The sequence below is a fragment of the Protomyctophum parallelum genome (assembly GCF_964188405.1).
Source record: "Protomyctophum parallelum genome assembly, chromosome: 1".
NCBI classification, from domain to species: Eukaryota; Metazoa; Chordata; class Actinopteri; order Myctophiformes; family Myctophidae; genus Protomyctophum; species Protomyctophum parallelum.
In genome coordinates this window covers 56,825,468-56,849,224 of record NC_139697.1, presented here as the reverse complement: position 1 = coordinate 56,849,224, position 23,757 = coordinate 56,825,468, and the positions used below count along the sequence as shown (strand labels likewise).

The following is a 23,757-nucleotide window of genomic DNA, read 5'->3' as shown; positions in this document are numbered from 1 at the left end:
TTTAATGGGGACGTAACAACTACAAAGAAAGGTAAGAAAGATAAGAAAGCATTCTAGCATGGAATTCTCCTTTAATACCAGTTCAAGTTGACCAGGAATTTAGGGTCTAATTAGGGTGTCTTAGTGGGACGAAATTGAAGACTTTAAATTAACATTCATCATTCTGGCCAAATTGTAATCCACAGGGCACTCCAAAAAGGCTTCTCGGTCTTGCATGTGTAAGCTACAGTCGCACTGGACCTTATACCCTCATTATGCTTGCCAAATGCTGAAAATAGCCGATATACACAAGCTCAGATGTCCCGCTGCAACAAATTGTGAGCTTGTAGATCTGCCTAAAAGAGCTTAAAACAGTCCAAACAGTAGCCACCATTCACCGTTAAAGACCCACACTCCCCCCAAAATATGTTTAGGTTATCCCGGCCGTCATCCTCATCTTCTCTTCTCATGTTTCTATACAGAGGCACTCTATACTCTACGGTATTCTACTGTATGTTTGCACAGAAGCATTGCCTACGCTACGCTGTCTTGTAGACACTAGACATAACATTATGGCAATTCTAGGTCATTAATTAAAACGTCCAATTATATTTTAAAAAATATATAAAAATGTCTGCGCCCTGAGGCAGAATTAGTCAAATATTGGCTCTTGCCATAGAGATACAGGTGTTGTGTGAGGAAGTGTGTGTTTTGCTGGGGGGCAGAGGGTGCACAGTGGGGCATGGAGGTTTTGGCATGATGAGTCTAGAGGGGTGTGTCATATTGGCATATAAATGGCGGCTCGAATCTACAAAGCGTGGAATATTTGCATAATAAATTGGTCCAGGAATGCTAAATGAGGGCCTATATATGATACGGTATTAGATTAAAGCTCCTTTATGAAAAAAAAACATCTCTGCAAAAAAAACATGGGTGGAACAGGTCTTTAACCTCCTCGTTGACGCATCAGTGTGACTCCTCCCTCCTCGTGGGCGAAGTGGCTCTGTTGAATGGAGCCGCTCACTGGCCCACCACTGTGCTAATGTACAGGGTCTCTCTCTTAGAAGAACGTTTCTCTGCACAGTGGACAGGTGGACTTGTTGCTGGAGGTGAACCATTTATACTGTAGAGGAAGAAGGTTGAAAAAGAGTACAATAGCTTTATTCCAGTGTATTAACCACCTTCAACCTGGCATCTCTATTGTGGATGTCATCATTATAGGCAAAACTTGACAAAAATAAATAAAACAGGGGTGTGTGTGTGTGTGTGTGTGTGTGTGTGTGCGTGTGCGTGTGTGTGTGTGTGTGTGTGTGTGTGTGTGTGCGTGTGTGCGCTTCAGAGACAGTGACATCCATCCATTATGTCTCACCAGACAAGCAGAGTGAAACTTCTTCTTGCAGGTGCGGCAGGCTTTCTTGGGCAGAGAGTAGTTGGAGCCGTGGATGACAGAGAAACAGATCATGCAGTCCTCCACACCCTCGAAGCGCTTATCAACGTTGTTCTTCCACAGAGCCAGACCCTCCATTATACTGCCGTTCTATGCTCACACACACACACACACACATACAGACAGCTCAATTAGATGCAGCGCACACCCATTGACATGTGTATGTAAAATACACACATGAATGGCTAGAGATAGACCGATACGCATAAACACACACCAGGACATACATACACACATACATTTGTTTAAATGTATCATCCAAACCCCAGATGGGAACAATTGTTTTGCTGGCAAGGTGTCAAACCACGTCCTGCCCACAATGGACAACATGGAAATCGGGTGTGGCTGTACGTAAGACATGTTACTCCACCTGATAAAGGCACGTGACGTGTGTGTGTGTTTGTACCTGGTGTGTGAGGTAGGTGCTGAGCTGCAGCATCCAGTTCCTCCACTGTTGCACAGAGACGCCCACCCTGCGCCCGCTCTCCACAGTGATGGAGCCCAGAGGGTAGCTCTGGGGCAGCTGGATCACCAGCTCAATGAAGATGTCATCCACAGAGTAGGTAGCAATCACCTCCCGCGCTGCCGAGCGAGCCTTTACCTGAGAACACATAATTATACATACCGTCGCTGACGGGGCACAAACCTCTTTATCGCCATATTTTAACTTTTTGTGTTTCGTATATTAATTCTCTACTTGATCATTCTACTAGCGCCACGCTAAAGTATTCAAAAGGAGCAAGATCTACAAGCTTGTAGACCTGCTACTTTTTTTATTTGAATCCTGAAAGTTTTGGACATATTATGAGGTTTCCACCCATCCACACTGCACTCAAAATGCATTCAATTTATTCAACCTAATTTTATGTATTAAATTGCAAATTTAGCTTTGACAAAATTCACATTATTATTCAACCCAAGTATCTTTAGTAGAGCACGCTTTTGCTGTTATGAGACCTGCTGCTAACATGATGCATAGCCAGACACCAGCTTCTGGCAGTGTTCCTAAGGAATCTTAGGCCATTCCTCATGTGCAATGGCCTCCAGTTCACTAATATTCTTGGGCTTCAAATCCCACCAGAGATTTTCGATGGGGTTCAGGTCAGGAGATTGTGACAGCCTCTACAATCTTCCAGTCAAACAAGGCAATTTGAATCAATCAATAACAAGACTAGCAGTAAATATATTTACCATGAGCAGCATAAATATATTTATGTCACGAACGCTACACAGCACCGTTTATAGCTTAGCTCTAAACCAACTCTACAATATACATTTGCTCTGAAGTCAGCCACTGGAGGAGACATAAAAGCAATATGTATCATAGAGTACGTGTACCAGTATATGATGATTATGAGCTGTCTGTCGTTCGTACTGTAGCACTCTAACTGGATCGGCACATATGTTTTCTCAGAAATGTATCAGGAACCCATTCATGACATGCACCAGCAGGGAAGAGGATTGAAGGTGATTGTCTTTCAAGTAAATGGGCAATAAAGTAGCAGAATCTTAACAGTATTTGATATTGAGCAGAATAGGATAAAAACAGAAAAAAACTAAACACATTTATAATTGTTCTTGTATGATCTATGCTCACGACTCTCTGTTCCCAGAATACATTCTGCCTGACCCAACTCACTGCAACAGTACACTGCACTAGACCATGTGAATTCCTTAGAGTTAAAAGAGCATATCAAATAAAAATGTATTCATTTATTCCCCAGGGCTATGGTTTTAACTTTAAGACATAAAAAGTAACTGTACTTAGGATTTAACTATGGTCACAGTATTTATGATGTTTGAAGTCACAGAATATAGAGAATTAATTTGATGACATTTAGGAACAATAGTAAAACACCAAACAGTAAAACCTGGAGAAATGAACTCATAAAGTTTAAGCCTGGTTTAGTGCAGAACATGGACACGCGCGCACACACAATTTCAGAAAGCAGCAGTGTGGAGAGTTTGTCGCCTTTGGACCCTCATCCCTACCTCTTTGGGATAAAACACATTCAGTCACACACACACACACACACACACACATAAATATTTATACTTGCACACAGCCAGCATTGTATTTGCCAACTTACTGTCATGCTGTCGAATGTCTGAGTGCTGCTGTGGACAGAAGAAATCTCCTGGGCTGACAGCACGGGGCTGACATACTTGATGGTGAACTTCTCCACGACGGCACACACTCTCTTCTCCTGGCTGTTCCACCACAGGCGCACCATGGCAGGCAGGTCCTGCACCGCGCTGTAGTACACGCTGCACGCCAAGTGAGGCAGTTCCCACTGAAGGCCCTCCGTCTCTGGAGGAGATGAGGGATGAGGGAGAGGAGCGCACAAGAGACAGTCAAGGAAAGTCATTTTAACCCATTCTGACCTGAGATCAGATTCATACGAGGTTTCCGCCGGACACACACTGCTCTGGTGAACCCATTCTGACCTGAGATCAGATTCTAAAAATGTCAGTCGCTCTTCGATTTTTCAAAAATAGCAGACCTACAAGCTCGTATCGCGCCACTCGGTGGCGCGATATGAGCTTGTAGATCTGCTATTTTTAAATAGCTAAAGCACAACATGATGCTGACACCAAAATGGGTGCCCGGTCAGAATGGCTTTTCAAGCTTACACATGAAAATCCTGCATGTTTCTCTGCATATCTCTAAAGCGTGAATTTAGGGTATATACAACTGAACTAAAACTCTGGGTTTCAGACCAGCACTGAATAAATGCAAGGCACACAACCCAGATGTACAATGTCCGAACGGCAATCAGAGCCTCAATAAATGCAGCATTAGTCAATAAGGAAGTATGCAATGTACGTTTTGTGATACAGAACAAGCATCCAAGGAGTCTTTCCATCGACAAGGAAGTGAAAGGCTATTTGGTTGCAGGTGCGTTTGGTGTGCATTCTTTTTGCATTCTCAAATTTTGGAGAAGCAAATGTGGAATTATGGAAGGTAATGTCATACTAAATGAGAGCAAAGATAGAGTCAAGGAAAAGGTATTGTAAACGTCAAAAAACGAGTTATATTATAGCTTCAATACATTTTTAAGCATTTCAAATTAAATTAAAATGCCAAATAACCACTCATGTTTAGCCAACATTGACTTTCATTCAACTAAGTTCGGTAATGGTTTAATGGATGGGGGAAATATAAAGAAATGCAACCCTAAGGTAATGTTATATTAGGAAACGCCGAAGGCTTTCTCTCCCTTCCTGGCCTTCCTGTGATCTCATTGTGCCAGAGCCTTCTACTCGGTACCTCCCTTATCCTACATTCTGTCTCAATAAACACTGCAGGGAGTGGAGTGCCCACTCGCATAACAAACACAGGATGGAAATAACCAAAAGAAGAATTATGCTTTGCCATATGCTTGAGTGTAATGTAGTTTCACAGTGAGTGTGCGTACTGAATATTTGAGTGTGTGTGTGTGTGTGTGTGTGTGTGTGGGTGTGTGTGTGTGTGTGTGTGTGTGTGTGTGTGTGTGTGTGTGTGTGTGTGTGTGTGTGTGTGTGTGTGTGTGTGTGTGTGTGTGTGTGTGTGTGTGTGTGTGTGTGTGTGTGTGTGTGTGTGCGTGCGTGCGTGCAGCCTAGGGCATGTGCATAAGTTGGTTGTGAGAGGGGCTTACAAATGGCCGGCCTTTCCAAAAGGAGAGCCAAGCAGTTAGCGAGGTACTGCTCAGTTTCAGCCAATATAGGAAGCCGCTCAATTTTGAGGAGGCGTTGTTTCCTTAATATCAATGATTTATGTCTGCTGTCCTGTGTCTGATGTGTCAGCTGTACTGTATGTACTGCATGCTTTGCCGTCCATGCACGTTGTAACTGGCTGCTCTCCTATTGTCAAACTGCACTGGCAGTGTTTATGTCCTTTGTACAAGGTATTCCTGTACTTCTCATTATGTGGACATAAATAAACATTTTGTGTGTGTGTGTGCGTGTGAGTGATATGTACAGTATTGTGCTTACTGTCAACAGCAAGAGACAGGCTCTCCGTGAAGAAGGTCTTGGCATCCTTGGAGTCGGCCCCCTGGCCAGGATAGACGGGGGTTTCAGGCATCATTTTGAAGAGGTTGAGGAGTAGCTTGTGGAGCGAGCGGCTTCTCTTCAGATAGAGGGAATACTGAACGCGCAGCTGTAGATGAAACACGACGAGAGAGAGAGAGACATCACTCTCTGGAAAATGCTCCCGTCAGAGGGAGCCTACGTACCCCCTGCTGATGTGGGATCCTTCTAATACTTACCGACACAGCCTTTTTAGTTCCCCACACCGTTCCTACTAAATACGTTTGCTCTGCATGAGCTTATGCTAAATGCTTAAATTGTACATCATAGCATCAGCCAAAAAAGAAAATCCAATTATAAGTGGATGCCTGATTTTAAAAATCAACAAGTAAACACCGCCCAAATTAATATCCAATCATCTGAGCTGATATAGGGTTAGATCTATAATGCACCATTTAAAAGAATATAGACTTCAAAGCCCAATGAACTTCAGAAAGCCCCGTTTGTCACTACTGGTGAATTCATCTTACAAGTCCCCAGCTTCCTTGTTAATTATAATAATGAGAAATGAATTGACAAAGTGGGATAATGATGTGTTCCAGGCTTGAAGCAGACCATTTGAAGTGAAGCATTACCCCGTAGCTCCTTCATAGTCCAGAGGCCAAGCTATCAGGCTATATTATTTGCACAAGGGACATTTCTTCCATAAATGACAGTGGTATAAGTGGCATAAAAGAAAACAATGCTCTGCCATAGTCAACAAATACAATGGACAAGTACAATAGTAGCCTAGACTATTATTCTGTCAAAACTGGGTAAACTAAAGGGCCAAACTGTATTGCTGAAAGAATTATGTCAATACCAAAGCACCTGTACAACTGCATGGATGGATGATGGCAAAATTACTAATACAGTTAGGTCTGTTTGCCTACTTAGTGGGGAAAGCAAATACAAAACTTTAATTTAAAGCGATTCTATAACAGAATTACGTTTTTTTTTAAATTAAAGCGATTAGACTGGTCCATTGAACACTGAAGCGAGGGGAAAACCACAAACAACCTTGGTTTGCATTTAGGCAGCCTTGTTAGGGCCCGAGCACTGCACAGTAGTGCGAAGCCCTATTGAAATCTCAATGATTATTATTGCATCATTAACATTGTTAGCATGTATACATACTGTACAGTGGGTCTCATTGTGGTGTCAGGACTCAGGAGAACCTCAGGGGTCCTGGTGGGGTTCTAGGGAGCTCGCACCTAAAATATTGATAGCTATCAATATATCTTCACCATTATTACGGTATATTATACTGTACTAGACCTTACCCGTTCTGAATATATGAACACCAAATTATGTACAGTGTGGGTAATGCAATGTAATAGATCACATTACTGATTCGGAGGGAATTGTCCCGTCTCGTTATAGCGCACGTAGGCTACGCTATGGCAAACATAGCGGATTTATCCCCCAAAAAGCATGTTTTTGCGATAAAGGTTTTTAAATTCTGCATTTGCGGCGCCCCCCTATGGATGAAAATGGAATTGTTCTCTGTTGATTAAACCACCCTCGAACATGTGAATGAAATGTGGGGTGGATTAGACATTCCGTTGGTGATTTCAATTTTTTTTGTAAAACAGGCCCCTCCCACTAACTTTGGACGGCGATTACGTTTTTTTGTGAGATTTGCACAAAAGCTGTAGGTGGAAGAGCAAAAGGTGCGGACATATGGGGAGACTCTTCAAACCTACAAGAGTTATAAGGCGGTTTGAGGGTCTAGGGGGCGTGTGTGACTCACATGGGAGGGTGAGGCTTTGAAGAAGGTGAGGAGGAGCTTCCAAGCCAGAAGGTATCCCAGGATGCAGGAGTACTCGACGCTCAGAGGCTGGACCGCTGCAAACTCTCCCACCTGGACCCCTGCCAGGATGCTCTCACACAGGTCCTCACAGGCAGACAGGAGGGACATCACAGGCATGGGAGGAGAGCTGATCACAGGAAGAAATTCAGTCTAAATTTGAGTTATAAGCCTTTTATATTATTAATGTACATGTACAGTATAGTGTATTATTTGCTTTCATCGTGCTGTATCGATGACGTGAAGTAGAATAAGGTCAAGGGTTTCCAAAAAAGGCAATAAATACACTTGAAGAAGAACATGGTAGAGAAACCACTTACTGCAGGCACTAAATAAGGAAAAAACGTATTCAGGCTAAGCGATTAAAAACGCTGCGGAGCAAATATGGCTTTATGCACTGCTGGCTGCTGGTGACAGGCTGGGCTGTATAAAATAAAGGGGTACTCAGTAAATTACTAAGTAGTGTTCTCATATTCTCATGATTAAACTGCCCTGCATTGGCTTCATCCTGTGGCACTGTCAAACTTGAAATGTACCCACACCCAAAGTGCAAAACGGTTCCATCAGCTTAATTAATTGTGCATAACCGTATATTTTAATTGTTGCAAATTAATCTGCGTAGAGGCAGCTCCTTAGGTAATAACGTACAACTGTGTGTGGGTTTGATGCACGGCGTTACTGTAAAGCAACAACCCATGCTCTGTCGGTGAGATAACCTCCCCTGAACAAATCCAGGTTAAGTAGAAATGATCCGTAATGGGCCTCCCTCTGACTTACAGACATGGTTCCTCTGTGTCGTCGTCAGTCTTGCTGACGTCTCCTTCTCCATCACACTCCGGCAGCTGAGGCATTATCCTGATTTTCATGACAAGGGTTTAACATTGCGTTAGGGCTCTTCTTACTGAAGAGCTGGAGACAAGGAGACGCCTATTACGGCACACTTTTTGGTTCTTCTCAAATACTGTCAAATCACAATGTTTCTGAACAAAATAACAATAATGTATGGTATTGCAAAAAAAAGTGATTCTAAGACTCTGGAAATCAGATGAAGTACCTCACTTCAAGAGTAAGACCTGGTTAACTGAACTTACTTGTATACGATATGATGGCCAATTCAAACACCTTGCTCAAATGTCACACTGAATATATAGTCCTCCACTCTTATGGTAATGTAATGACTCATTGAGATTTTCTTGTCAATTTATTTTCTTTTTCTGTCTGTCTTATTTTGAAAAAACTTAATGAAGATATTAAACCACAGTACGTGCTGTAGTATGCAGTACTGCAGATTACACAAGCATATACTTGTGTAACTGAACAAGTGTTTTCATGGCATTTTTGTATATCTAAGAACTCAAACATAACCCAAAATGTAACACTCTTTGACTTGAGAGCAGCTACTTTGCGTGCATGCGCGCGCGCACACACACACACACACACACACACACACACACACACTAACTTGTCCATTAGGTGGTAGACTGTGATCTGCAGAGGTCTAGCCTTGAACAGCAGTAGAGGGGAGAGTGTGTTGAGAAGTGTCTGGAGGGACTCTGGCAGGTTGGTCTTCTGGTCTGCTATGAACCGGGCCGGCAGAGAGTTCTGGCTCAGCTGCTGCACGGGAATGTATGTCAGAGCCACACCCACTGACCGCAGAACAGCCAATGGGAACAGGGGGTCATCTGGCTCGTTGAAAGTGTCTGCAATCAGAGGAACATTAAATGGTCAAAAAGGGGACACCAGACCTGTTAAATCTCACCCCTGGCCCGGGTGGTTCTTTTCTGATTTCTCATTTGTAAACTCTTATTGAGGACGCACAGAATGCTTGTATATACAGTGAAACCCTGGCACACACTTTAGAGTTACACACATTTGAAGCATAAGAGTTCCCCAGTAAACCCACAGATGACCACAAAACAGTCATTCATTGAACACAAGGCTTTGAACCTGGTGAACTTCCTTAATATAAAATTAAAAAAAATTAAAAAAAAAAAAAATCCAATTTGTAATCATTTCATCTGTTGTCTAAAGGCTTGATTGGTGCCAGGTGAGAGGAATGATTACCGTGTAAACGGAGACACAAGCCATGTCAAATTAATATAGCTAATCACATGACGCTACTTTTGAAGGTTGACTCAGTATTTGCAACCTTTTGGACTAAACCAGTACCCAAACATTCCTAACCTGGCACCACTGTAGGAGACAGCTATTTTATTGAGACATTGTATTGCATGCAGTGTTGAAAGGGGAGACTGCCTTGAGAATCAACAATAGAAAGAATAGTGTTCTTACACACTAACGTCAAACAATTGAAACTTAATGAGCCAAGCTGTGCTTCTGAACAGATAGATAATACTCACCACTGGAAGCATTTGGTTAGATTACAGGCTTACAGCAACATTCGCGATAAGGCTATTTGCTGACTCAGTAAGAACATGCATATGACAGTACCACCACTTTTTTTGCAACAGTGAAATGGGGGGATGGGTAGAGGACAATCAGGACAGTAATGCTGGAATAATTTAACTAATTCAAATTAATTATATTCTAGTTTAAATGTGTGCAAACTTGATTGTCAGAAAAAGTTAAACCCCTACTAAACTTCTCAACTTCAGCCTCTTCATTAAGCTTTCTTGCAGGGCGTCACAAAAACCAAAACTTTTAACCCATTCTGAACGGGCACCCATTTTGGTGTCGGCATCATGATATGCTTTAGCTATTTAAAAATAGCAGATCTACAAGCTCATATCGCGCCACCGAGTGGCGCGATACGAGCTTGTAGGTCTGCTATTTTTGAAAAATCGAAGACACTTTTAGAATCTGATCTCAGGTCAGAATGGGTTAATAATGAAACTGTCAGGATGTAATAGACATTTTTAGAATCTGATCTCAGGTCAGAATGGGTTAAAACTTCTGCAAACGTCAGACATACCGGATATTCTGACAGGCAGAGGCAGCAATAGGTTGTAGATTCCCTCTATGAAGAAGTCCGTCCATTCTCCTTTCAGTTCTGCCGGTAGTTTGTCCAGGACGTCTGCAGGGAGGGCCGCAAAGAACCCATTCAGGTTCACAATCAGCGCGGCATCCTCACACGCAAAGAGCTGCACCCATGGGTTCCAAAAACTGCTAACATTCTCACTGGCAGTCTGAATGTGTGACAGGAAAAGGAGTGACTCAAGGGTGGATAAATTAACTGATGTAGCGTTATATTGGTTGAGACTTGGATATTGATGAAACGTTAAAGCTAAATTTGAAAGGCCCAAGCTATGGTTTATAGATATTACTGTATAATAAAAAAAACTGGGGGTTCAGGGTGACATGTTGTCCCCTGATTAACTGCAACTCTCTGGACTCACACACCCTCCCTTAATAAAAAATAATAAATTGTGTTTTTTTTACCTCCAGCCAGGCTAGCATAGAGCAAAGTAAAAAGTCCCACTGGCTGGCCCCGAGAACTGTGGGAGAATGAGTCACCAGCCATGAAAGGAAACGCATCATCTCCACAGTGAGAATGAGCTGGGCTGAAGATGCTTTAGACAGGTCACTGAAATAGAAACAAGACCAATCAAACACACGAGACGACAGTGTTCCAGGGACCCACACACACTACAGCTAGTTTTCTATTCCGCCAGGCAGACTGCTGCCTTCACCCTGTGTACCAGTTCTAAATCAGCCCATGAATAGATACTGTATTCAACGACACAGCAGTACTGTGGATTTCCCAGGAACAGAGTCATTTAAAGACATCATGATATGATATTTATGATCAACATATAGCGGTTAACCAAACTAATCGATTCAATTATAAAAAAGAATCTATAATTTACCAAAAACATTTATCCTAATTTTGAGCACGTCATTATAAGTGAAAATAATTTATATATATATATATATATATATATATATATATATATATATATATATATATATATACACACACACATATATAGTATTCATTTGGTCAGTGACTCTCACTTAAGTATTGTTAGTATTAGTTTTGTCTTTTTGTTTATACACATGTGTAAAATTGGCTGCTTCTTGCTACTTATCATACATCCCCTAGCAACAATAGTCTGGTGGAAAATATGAATGAGCTCATATGACTCTAAGAAGGCATGTGGTATGTGTGCATTCATTTGTTACCTGCTAAAGAGGAACCAGTCCTCCTTGCAGCTCCTCCATTGCATCATGGTAGCCAGTATAGCCTGCAGGATCTCCTCCTGTACGGGTGTCTGTGCCTCCAGACAGCACAGCAGTACGGACAGACACCCACACACACCTAGGATACAGTACGTACACAGTCATAGGAAGTCATAGCTACGGACAGACACCCACACACACCTAGGATACAGTAGGCACAGTCATAGGAAGTCATAGCTACGGACAGACACCCACACACACCTAGGATACAGTAGGCACAGTCATAGGAAGTCATAGCTACGGACAGACACCCACACACACCTACGATACGTACAGTCATAGGAAGTCATGAAGGTACAATACATGACCTCCCCCCAAAGTTCAGAAACAGCCCGACTTTTAGGAAAAAATACGACGACTTTTTAGGAAAAAATACGAGGGTAAACACTAACCAGCACCTACTTCGAAGCTGCTGGTAAAAAAGGTAGCAAAAAATTGTATGAGCTCCCGGACTATAATGGTAAAGTGAAAGTGCAAACGTGCGTAAAGCAAGACCACTGTTTTTAGATAATACAAATATAGCATATGAATGTATGTGTGTTGTGTGGTGTGTGGTGTGTGGCGTGCGTACGTGCGTGTGGTCTTACTATCGGTCTCCTGCCAGTTGATTATTCCAGCAGTGGCCAGGGCTATGAGAGTGTCTCTCTCCTCGTCGGTCATGGCAGGACAGAGCACCTGCAGTGTGCTCAATGTGCTCTGGGAGACCGGGAATAAACTGAGAAATGGAACACAACACGGGCAACTTGTGTTTAACACATTTTGAGATGACTGCTAACTAACAGACCATTATGAAGTATTCAACAAACATGAGCATTCTTTTACTCAGTCAAGACACCCCCTGCCCCACCCTGGTGGAACAACCAGTCAGTGCTGCTGTGTCGTGCATGTTGCAATGTCACAGGTTCGAATCAGGCTCAACGTATCTGCATTACACATAACTTGACCCCCTTCATCCATACCCTCCTTTCCTTCTCTGTTCTAGCTAGTAGAGAAGAAATGCATTGAACATCTTTTAACCCATTCTGACCTGAGATCAGATTCATACGAGGTTTCCGCCGGACACACACTGGTCTGATGAACCCATTCTGACCTGAGATCAGATTCTAAAAATGTCAGTCGCTCTTCGATTTTTCAAAAATAGCAGACCTACAAGCTCGTATCGCGCCACTCGGTGGCGCGATATGAGCTTGTAGATCTGCTATTTTTAAATAGCTAAAGCATAACATGATGCTGACACCAAAATGGGTGCCCGGTCAGAATGGGTTAAGAAGCATTCCGATTATGTAAATTATAATGGAACAAGGCAAGGGTAGCCAATAATCGCCTACTAGACAAAGCGGTCACAGCACACCACCTTGCCTACATGTAAGCATATTCTCTATATTTCATTATTATCTCCTCATATTCTGTACAATCTCCATTACCTGTCTGCACTGCCATACAGCATTCTGAAGGAGTTATTGTCTGTGTTAGCCAGATCACTGGTCTGAATGCAGCTGTCCAGGGTCAGAGACCACAGACCACCGTCTTCCAGTGACCTACAGGGAAATGATATCATATACAATTCAGACAAAAGGTTATAAAATAATAATAATTAAAAAAGCGTGTGTGTTGACGTACACTGATGATAATGTATTGACCCACATGACGTCACAAGGGGCGAATTGTTGCTCTATAAATAAAGTCGGGCAATTGCTATAGTTTGGTTGCCCTGTGAGGCAACTGCACTAATAAGGCATCCAGATTTTTGGGGGCATGTTGATGTTCTCATGTCCGCGAAATATGAAAAATGAAATAAATGTATTACAAGATGTATTATATCAGCGAGATGACGTCTTACGTCGTCATTTACTGCGTCCATAGAGTTGGTTTGGGATGGGGAATTAATAAATAGGCTCTAAACAAACATTAAAGGTCCATAGACTTGGCTGGCCTATGATGTAATTTCAGGGGGGGGGGGGGGGGAATCACGCTTGTGTGAAGTGAGAGCTGACTATGTGTGTAGCATTAGTCTATTAGTCCGTTATTAGTCCGCCCCCTGAGATGTATTATTGTGTAGGACATTGTGTAATGTGTAATATTGAAATATTCTACCCAGAGACAAAGTGTTACTCGATTCCTCTGCTACCCCAAAGTTTCCACCTGAGACAGGTGTCTTCCTACTCTGCTACAAGCTAGCCTTGGGCAAGGTTCTTCAACTCCGGTTTTCTATCCTACAGGGAAGTTATTCGCCTGGCAAGTGCCTGATTAGACAGACTGAGATGGGCCCCAGCCTCAGGTGAATGCAATCAACTTCCCTGTAGGATGGAAAACTAGCAGACAAGGGGTCAGATAATGCTCACCTGGCCTTAGGTACAAACATGACATGTCTGTCTAAAAAGCAGACAGCACACACCGGACCGGCAAGTGCGTCACCGCCAAAGCACCCCCTTTTGGGGGCATGCTCCCCATTGTAACCCAATGATATTAGACCTAATGTATCAAAATATATTTTGACGATACTATCCCTTTTAGTATTTGTAGAGAACGAGAAATTGTTATTACTCAAACGACCAGCATAATTAGTTCACATTAGTTCCGCATGCTACAGCACGTGCCTCCTGACTAAAATACCCCCAAGGAGTGGGGATCATATTATTATAATTAATTAGGTTAATTATTATTACCTTGTGTAGAGTGTCTCCAGAAGCTCTTTAGTTGTAACCTGGTGGAGGAGTGCCGTTGGCAGCTCCCAGTCAGCCAGCAGGTTGTGATAGTCAGCCACAACAGCAGGACTGCATTCCATCTCCTTACACCACTGCACTGCATACAACAGCTCTGCAACTGCAACACAATCACAGACAGATACACATTACATGGTGTAGAACCACCAGTAAAACCACATGGATAAAAGCTAAATAAAATCTCACACAACAGAAAACTTTTGCTAGGCCAAGTGCTAATATGTAATTTGTGAAACAGTGTGAAAGGAGCCACCACTAGCGCTGTGTGTCCCACACACTGAACACAATATGTATGATGTTTTGGTAGCCATACGCAGATTGAGGCGTTAACGATTGTGGTTATGAAATATCTGAGATCATTAGGGTTTTCTGGAAGACTGAAATAACTAATAACCAAAAATAGGCTGTGATGTGTTGGACACACTTCTATAGAAGACATGCTGACTTCTATGGAATCCAAATGACTGAAATCAGTCGTATATAGTCGTATATTTGGGCATGCCTGATACGAAACTCCATATAATGGGTATAAAAGGGACACAAAAGGTATTCCGACAATGGGTATGCAGTGCATAACTGGGCGGGGGCGTGCATTTCCAACTTGCATCGTTCCTGACTTGCATCATTACCAACAACTAGCGTTCCGCCATCTTGGAACCGACCACACTACATTATGAAAGTTAGCTCACCAGTGAATTTGAGGTTTGGTAGGTGTGAGGAGGAGGAAAAAGCCGTCTCCTCCTGGTCTCGTGGCACTGTCGCAGCGGTGTGGACCACTCTTCCTAACAGGGCACAGGCAGACAGGTGGGCTGGCAACCTTGAGGACACCTTGAACTTCCACACGTCCATACAGGGATAGTCGCTAACCATCCACAGACGGCCATGCAGTAAGGGACTCTTCACCCACTGGAGGGTGGAGAACAAGCAGTGACAAGATACAAGAGGCATAAAGTTATATATCAAGTTATAATCCTAACCAAAGATAACTACTTTGATGTGATTGTATTGCCTTATGTTCTTAACAAACCTGACTGAAAGGATAAGTAGGATATACATTTTCACTGGTATCTCATTATAGGTTTGTTTGTAAACAATATCAGGCTAAGATTTTCACTGGGTTGACCAAACTAGAACTGTATTCACTCCTGGGAAATATACAGCACAGTAGAAAGAGGTTCTAAAAACGTTTTAAATGTGTAGAGGACAAATACAATACCGTACCCACAACTGCAATTGCTGGCTTCATGTAGCAGGCTCACCTGAGTGGGTAGAGCTTGTCTGATTCTAGTCCATTCCAATTGATTGGGGGTCAGGAGGGAGAGGAAGTGGATGAGGAGGGGGGAGTCCTGGTGACAGACCGAGTTGAGAGTCTCCACCAGATTCTGTACGGCCAAAACAAGAACCTGCAGACTGGGAGAGAATCACGGGCCAGGTGGATAAGATTGTTAACAATGGAACAGTGCACAGGCAGCCACCCTAAAACCCTTTTTATAATTTGGCTTTTAGCCTAGTTTGAGAGCTGTACACATACTGTACATGTTTTGTATTTGTATTGTATTGCTGTTAATTTATTTATTGACCGTACAGAACTTTAGTCGGAACTGTTGTTTTTAAATATACTTTCTAAATAAAGTTGGTTTGGATTGGACTAGAATGAGTCTCAAAGACAGGACAACAGATTATTTTAAATGCTGGAAACTCAAATAATGTGAAAATTGTGTTATAATTTGGCATTCTTGAATAACAAATCTGATGTAGAGGGGAAAATACTTAAATTAACGGCGGATTTAAAACAACAAGACAATCATTCATAATTGTCTCCACCAGGCCGAAGGCATGGGGGGAGAGTATGTTTTGCACTCCGTCCGTCTGTCCGTCCGTCCGTGTGTGTGTCCGTCCGTGTGTGTGTGTGTGTGTGTCCGTCCGTGTGTCCGTGAGCAGCTAATCTCGGCCACCGTTAACCCTGTCGATGCCAAATTTTGCACACACACTCCCTGGATGCCAACGATGAACCTCTGCCCCAAACTTTCCAGAACGGCCTGTTATAGCGCCACCAGGAGGCCGCTTTGTGCACAGTACACCTACAGATTTTGTCCAAACATCACGCAAATTGGTACACAGTCTCTCTAGAGCCATTCAACGAAACCGGTCTTTCAGATTTCTCAGACTCCATCCTGATTGGTTAAGATTGGCTTCCAAAGTTCACAGGAGTGCTCAGTTTCAAACAAAATGCTGCAAATCATGAACACATCGCGTGATTTCCGTGAAATTGTGCACCCACATTCCCACTAGGCCGAGGACGAAATGCCACATGAACAATTTCAACTCAGCCTCAATGTGGCGCTATAACTGGCCGAAAAGTGTTTTCACCTCTAACTGCACGGATCTGTGGATAACTTTGTATGCCAACTCCCTAGAGGCCAAGGAAAAACCTTTGCCTGGAATTCTTCACATCTGCTCATCCTGGTGGAGACCTGTGCCCAGAAGGGCACTTTTTCTAGTTTGGCCTCAAATCTACAGTGCGGGCACTAATGGTATTGTATTAAAGAGGACGACAATTGATCAATAAAAGGAGCTATGCGTAGGAAACGGCAATGCTGAAATGAAATATTCCACTTCAGCTAGCAGAACAGACAGAGACACAGGTAGGTGTTAAGAAAAATAAAAACTTGTTTCACGCCTCTCTAAGTCAGGACTTTGCTTAAAAAAGGTAATTACAGCCTCCATTGCACATTTGCACTTCTCATATATAAGGCTTTGTGCTACATGCCATTGTGGAAGATGAGGTGAGAAATAAAATCTCTGGAGGCGGAGTGCCAGTAATGTAGTCCACAAATATCATCGTTTGGTTATTGTACAGTACACTGCTGGCGGAGGTTTGCTCTTACTTGCTTGTAAGGATGAAATGTTTGAGTTTTGATGCTTCATGCATAATGAGCCACCAGTATCAACAAAATGATCATTACTCTGACTCAACTGTGCACCACTTATCTGCGGTATTTCTTTATAAAAAACGAGCCTTCCCTACCTAAGGTTTATTTCTTTTGTGACAGTGAAAAACTGTAATTGAACATAGACATTTGGACAAAGTTAGAAAGTTTGCAAAGATTGTGTTGTTGAAAAGTTCATTTCTAGGCTTGGAGCAATATGGGCCAATTTCATGGTTAAGGTTTTATAAGTTATTTTAAGGCCTTTTTGCACACACAATAAAAACAAAACGTTTTATACTAGAAAAGTGCAATCCTCCAAATCTCCACCAGGCCGGGTTAATATTGTTTTGAGAAACATAAAATAAATTGAAATATCCTTGGGCGCTAGGACTCGGCATTCTTTCCAAACAAACCCAGATTGATTCCTGTGGTTTTTCAAATGCGTAATGAAAACAAAATGCTTTGGATTCTGTGTGCAAGGGCTGTATAATACTACTGCATAATAATCATGATTTTACAAATTTTTAAACTAGACTATACCGGTAATTTGTCTCTTTAGGGGGAAGGGAAAATTTACGTCATAATGTGTCATTTACGTCATGAATATGGTTGAGTATTTGATTTGATTGATTTCAGTAGCTTGCAGCTGCGTGCTGGAAAGGGAAGCTGCGCCCCTTCCAGAGTAGAAATGCTTATTCAGATCATTCACGTCGTAATGCTATGGATAAGAGCTTCTGCTAAAGGAAACACGTGGTTCCACACAATCTGTAACATCATGAGGTAAAGGTCTTACCTCTTGATGTCCAGAGAGGCTGTGAGTAGCTGGTTCTTACCTCTTGATGTCCAGAGAGGCTGTGAGTAGCTGGTTCTTACCTCTTGATGTCCAGAGAGGCTGTGAGTAGCTGGTTCTTACCTCTTGATGTCCAGAGAGGCTGTGAGTAGCTGGTTCTTACCTCTTGATGTCCAGAGGCTGTGAGTAGCTGGTTCTTACCTCTTGATGTCCAGAGAGGCTGTGAGTAGCTGGTTCTTACCTCTTGATGTCCAGAGAGGCTGTGAGTAGCTGGTTCTTACCTATTGATGTCCAGAGAGGCTGTGAGTAGCTGGTTCTTGACCCAGAGCGCGGTGCTAACATCATGAGGTAAAGGTCTTACCTCTTGATGTCCAGAGAGGCTGTGAGTAGCTGGTTCTTGACCCAGAGTAGAGGTCTTACCTCTTGATGTCCAGAGAGGCTGTGAGTAGCTGGTTCTTACCTCTTGATGTCCAGAGAGGCTGTGAGTAGCTGGTTCTTGACCCAGAGTAAAGGTCTTACCTCTTGATGTCCAGAGAGGCTGTGAGTAGCTGGTTCTTACCTCTTGATGTCCAGAGAGGCTGTGAGTAGCTGGTTCTTACCTCTTGATGTCCAGAGAGGCTGTGAGAAGCTGGTTCTTACCTCTTGATGTCCAGAGAGGCTGTGAGTAGCTGGTTCTTACCTCTTGATGTCCAGAGAGGCTGTGAGTAGCTGGTTCTTACCTCTTGATGTCCAGAGAGGCTGTGAGTAGCTGGTTCTTACCTCTTGATGTCCAGAGAGGCTGTGAGTAGCTGGTTCTTGACCCAGAGCGCAGTGCTATACAGGAAGCCTCCTTCCCTGATCTTACTCCCAGAGTGATGGACCAATGACTGGACTCCAGTCACACACACTTTCCTCAGCTTTCCTAAAAGGGAGTCTGTCCAAACAAGGTACAAACAATTAGCTATCCAACCTTCACGACGATTGTTACCAAATAATACAAGCCAAAACCCTGTTGACACTCATTGGCACATGACTCACAAGATCATTTGTTCAAAATCTGGTTGAAGAAAATTTTTGATGTGTTGTTTGGACTTTAGAGGTCCCTCAATGTGTGATTCAAACTTTGGGTAGACTGGATGCTGTGTTCATATTATTTGCCATGTTTTTGTAAAATGGGCCCCTCCCACAAACTTTGATAAGGCAATGAAAAATCGGAAATAATACATTGTTAACCCATTTAGGACTGACGTCGAAAAGTCTTCTGAATATATATATTCAAAGATTTGTGCTGCATTTGCACGATTTATCAAAAATAGCTAAAGTATAACATAATGCTTAGTTAAAACACCAAAAGGGGTTCCCGCCCAGAATGGGTTAAACACATGATTTGCGATACTGTGTAGCGACTGGTATGAGTTCTGGACAAAATCTGTACGAGTATTAGCAAAAAGTGTGTTTTGTTTCAAATTGAGGTAGGCACTACCAAAGTTGTATTTCTCTCAATTTCGAACCAAATCATATCAGACCATGATGTTTTGCTGTGCGTGTGTGCCGTGTGTGCACCCACCAGACAGGTGTGTGTGCGTCTGATCCTGGGCTGTGAGTTGGAAGGTGGTGAATAGCAGCTCCTCAGCAGACGCCAGCAGGAGGCAGTCTCGAACAGACGAGAAGAAAGTGGAGGCCACGTCACAGATGAACGACACCAGGGGCTCCACGTTGCCGGCGTCTGACAGACTCTTGCTCTCCAAGAGTGTGGCATGTAGTTTCTCTAGGATCTTCTGCATGTAGACTTCCCCGATCAGAGGCTCTGTCCATATAAAAAGCCAGCCAACAGTTTTAGTGAACAGTTAAACAGCTGCGTGCGTGCGTGCGTGCGTGCGTGCATAATGTACCATTGTTGTGATGCTGAGACAGCACTAGGCTGATAAGAGTCCAGCTGTGGCTGCTGATGCTGCTGAAAGAGGCAGCGCTGGATTGGCTGCCTCCCACCTTGCACAGCTCCTCAGCCAATCCAAGAAGTCGCTCGCCCAACACTGAACCTTTCAACCAATCATTGCAGCTCTCAAGAGTGTCTGTGTCTGCACACGCCTGATGGGTGAGACAGCCGAGCAGACTTTATTTATTGTTTATCACTTATATCACTCACAATTATATACTGCATATATATAAGCTGAAAAACAATTATTAACTAAACAATCACACCTACCCTTTGTATGATCTGCAAGATAATACCCCACTGTAGATCCATCTAGAAAGAGGAATGAAGTATTTACATTAGAAACGACAGCTACAGTAATTCATTATACAGTACACTACAACACAACTGATATATAAACTAAACTAAACTAACTACATAAATAAAAGGTATATTCAGTGATTTCACATTTCCTCTCTACTATAGAGTGCGCTGACCATATAAGGAGTTCCTCCCTGTCCCCAGTTAACCCCTGGGGGTCAAAAAAACCTTAGGTTTCGTTTTTGGCTCTCTATCCTGATTGGATGAAAGGTCCCAGCCAAAAACGAAACCTATGGTTTTTTGAGTGAAATCACTGAATATACCTTTAAAACATGAAACTTGAACACCCTGCAGTTACCGTGGTGATGTGGTTGAGGATGCGTGTGGTCTCTTGCCGTCTGCAGCAGTACAGCGAGCTGAACAACATCTCTACGATGTGACTGGTGTCACTTCGGCCTTCCTCAGACAGCCACACGACCACCCGCTCCAGCAGGAACTGCATCGCTGGGTTCGTCAGAGTCTCTGCCTCTCCCTGCTTCTGCTCAGCTGCTTCATGTGCAATCGTATCTTCCAATTTCACCAGCATCTGAAGAGTGGTAGAGAGAAAATTGTTACCTGGATATTTAAGGTCTGAAATCATGTAAACAGTCTCATTCTGTTAAAATCATTTCAGTTGTTGAATCGGAAAAATGAGAGATTATGCACTCATCATTTAATTAGATGGACTATTCACACAAAGTCTAAAATAATTTCTTATCAGAGACGCCCCAACCAAAGCTATATTATATAGCATAACCTTATCTTTAACATTAAGCTTGGCTTACGGTGAAGACTCTTGGAGTGTGGAAAGACCGCAGGAGTTTGGAGAGGAAGACCAGGTGCCTCTCAGAATTGTTGTCGGTAACGTATACCAGGCAGACCTGTGCCTGCTGGCACACCACCTCCTCCAGATGCCTGGTCTTCACAGAAACCATTGCCCTCTGGGGCTCCAGAAGATCAGATGCCGGCTGGATAGGTTTCTCGACACTGGCCTCCTCAGCTCCGGGCCTCTCCATGTCCTCCGGCTCGGCGAAACAGATCTTGACAGATTTCCTCTTGTGGAGCTGCTTTTTCCTGATTGCTCTCTCAGGATAACGCATTACCTGGAAGAATTCGAAATACCGTTCAGTTTGCTGGTTCACTGCACTCTAGATAATCAAATAAATTATCTGTACACATAAAGAGATTTCTGGTGCATACAGTACGAATACAAAGAGTAAAAGAGAGTAAAAATGCCATGGCAGAGAAACCGAGGAAAACATACTTGTGTGTATAGGGGTACAGTATACAGCATATTTGAAACAATACATTGTTGTCGATATGAAAAACTAAGCCCTTTTTGCATCATCATCATCATCAGACGATGTCCACACGAAGAAGAATATAGTTTCAAAAAAAATATTTAACATTCGCAGCATGATGGCTCACCTGCAACAAGGTGGCCACCCCTTCTAGAGCCTTCGGCTCTGCCTCTACGGTGTCAACGTAACGCACAAAGAGAAAGCTAAGTTCCTCCCAGAAGTCTGCCAGAAGTCTGAGGAAGACTTCCTCGTTTGATGTGTCGCCATCGTGTAAACCTGCCCTCTTTTCCCAGGAGACGAGCATTTCGGCGACCAATAGAAAGAGAGGACCATTCTGTAGGGAGGTGCTTCCAAGAGCACTGTCCAATAGTGGGAGGAGCTACAGGGAGAGAAAGGACAAATCAATATTTTTTGCGCGTTTGAGCTGCTTTTCAAAGCATTTAAAAATGCCTAGTCAAAACAATCTACATCAAGCCAGTAGCCACAACTCTTTATTTTGGTATTAATAGTAGAATCTATATCGAATAATACAATATAATATATATTTTTTTTAGTTTTTAGTTGTTTTTCATTCAAGCATATACCTCAGCTTAAAAAAATGAAATGGCACATGTACCATATTCAAATTGTAAGATATTCAAACCCCCATTTTATTGATACAAAATTCAGTTGCACAATTTCCCCCTTAAACAGTAATTTCTTCTAATGATGAGCACGTACAGTACTGTACGCATTTGGTCTCACCTGCTTGGAAATGAGCATGGTCCGTATTCTCTCCTGCTCCTCCTCCTTGTCTGTGTTGTGCAGTACACAGTACCTCAGACACTCTATGGTCGCACTCACTATTGCTGCACTTTCTGATGGACTGGCCACCGCACGCTCACTAGACAGACTGACAAACAAACACACAAACATACAGTTAGTTCAGTCGTGTTCAAATCAAATCACGATACCTGATACAAATGAAATATGCCTCATCACTGTAAATATCACACCACCATTGATACAAAAATGTAAATATGGATACATTTCCATGGTAGTGAAGATGTTAATCTGTCTAGCCAACATGTTGTTGCTTTGCTATGCTGTCTGTAAATAACAAGTACTTTAGAAACTCTATGTTTCAGCAAAAAAAAAAAAAAAAAATGTATAGGTTTGTTGAATAACATTAATAAATGTTATAAGTAACGGTTGTATAATCACAATATTACATGATGAGACACAGTGTAGTTTATTGGCATTACTTCAGTGACGCAAATGGAACTCTGTGCAAGTGCCTCATTCCTAACCTCTTCACTGTCATGGCAATAACAACATCTAATGTATTGCCATAAGGCAGTTCTCCCTTTCTCAGTTCACACCCAAAGACATAATTCAATTCAAAGGAAAAGCTTAGTGTTCCCCATTAAAAAAGATTGGATTGCAGATAGATTTTATAATAAAAGCACACAAACCACAATATATACTCTACCATACAGTCACTGTCAGGCACATCAGTTTATTATTGCTGTGCAATAACTAATGTGTATTAGAGTAAATAACTAAATATACATTTATTGCACAACCAGTGTTTGATTATGTGTTTGATTATGTTGACGATGGTTGACATAATCAATCTACTTAAGGGATGATTATTGCATTAGGTTCTTTTACTCTTTCAGGTTCTAAAAACATGGTCCTATTGTGCACACAACACACATACACAGCACAAAAAGCAAAACATATACATTTACCCTTGTATGAGTGCGGTGAAGAAGGTGGTATAGAAGTCTATAGCCGGCTCAGTGACCTCTTGGGGCAGTTTGCTGATGAGAGGCATCAGGTTGGGGTGGAGAGCTGTAGCCATGCCCTTCCCACCCTCCTTCAGAAGACTCCAGAGTTTCGGTAAAAAACCCTTCCTGGCATTAACATGTGTCCAGCACACCTAGAACAGAAACAAGTATACACATTACACACCATAAAAAGGTGCATCAACAACAATAAATTACAACGTCAACGTGTTCACTTCAAACAAAACAAGGCAAAACAAACAAAGTATTCAGCGAGTGCTTACTGGGACAGTAGAGACGATGTGAAGCACTGACTCCCAGATTGGAGGCAGTGCTATGGGGTCTGTGTCGTCAATACTTACTGGGACAGTAGAGACGATGTGAAGTACTGACTCCCAGATTGGTGGCAGTGCTATGGGGTCCGTGTCTCAATACTTACTGGGACAGTAGAGACAATGTGAAGCACTGACTCCCAGATTGGAGGCAGTGCTATGGGGTCTGTGT

At 42.6% G+C, this 23,757-nt stretch overlaps 1 protein-coding gene across 1 annotated transcript in view; it reads right to left on the bottom strand.

Moving 5' to 3' along the window:
- Window positions 1-476: 476 nt before the first annotated feature.
- Window positions 477-23,757, bottom strand: part of ltn1 (listerin E3 ubiquitin protein ligase 1) — a 30,088-nt gene continuing 6,807 nt past the window's right edge. Inside the window, exons 8-32 of the mRNA XM_083775799.1 lie at window positions 23,218-23,408; window positions 22,229-22,376; window positions 21,612-21,863; window positions 20,969-21,286; window positions 20,503-20,730; window positions 20,115-20,156; window positions 19,801-19,996; window positions 19,476-19,715; window positions 18,689-18,842; window positions 15,469-15,619; window positions 14,899-15,115; window positions 14,153-14,309; window positions 12,911-13,024; window positions 12,074-12,201; window positions 11,430-11,565; window positions 10,686-10,830; window positions 10,219-10,432; window positions 8,749-8,986; window positions 8,064-8,141; window positions 7,230-7,416; window positions 5,402-5,567; window positions 3,517-3,737; window positions 1,833-2,027; window positions 1,349-1,516; window positions 477-1,102 (exon numbers count right to left, since the gene is read on the bottom strand). Coding sequence (XP_083631925.1) covers window positions 1,040-1,102; window positions 1,349-1,516; window positions 1,833-2,027; window positions 3,517-3,737; window positions 5,402-5,567; window positions 7,230-7,416; window positions 8,064-8,141; window positions 8,749-8,986; window positions 10,219-10,432; window positions 10,686-10,830; window positions 11,430-11,565; window positions 12,074-12,201; window positions 12,911-13,024; window positions 14,153-14,309; window positions 14,899-15,115; window positions 15,469-15,619; window positions 18,689-18,842; window positions 19,476-19,715; window positions 19,801-19,996; window positions 20,115-20,156; window positions 20,503-20,730; window positions 20,969-21,286; window positions 21,612-21,863; window positions 22,229-22,376; window positions 23,218-23,408 — 4,347 coding nt within the window. The 3' untranslated portion in view covers window positions 477-1,039. The remainder of the gene's footprint in view (window positions 1,103-1,348; window positions 1,517-1,832; window positions 2,028-3,516; window positions 3,738-5,401; window positions 5,568-7,229; window positions 7,417-8,063; window positions 8,142-8,748; window positions 8,987-10,218; window positions 10,433-10,685; window positions 10,831-11,429; window positions 11,566-12,073; window positions 12,202-12,910; window positions 13,025-14,152; window positions 14,310-14,898; window positions 15,116-15,468; window positions 15,620-18,688; window positions 18,843-19,475; window positions 19,716-19,800; window positions 19,997-20,114; window positions 20,157-20,502; window positions 20,731-20,968; window positions 21,287-21,611; window positions 21,864-22,228; window positions 22,377-23,217; window positions 23,409-23,757) is intronic.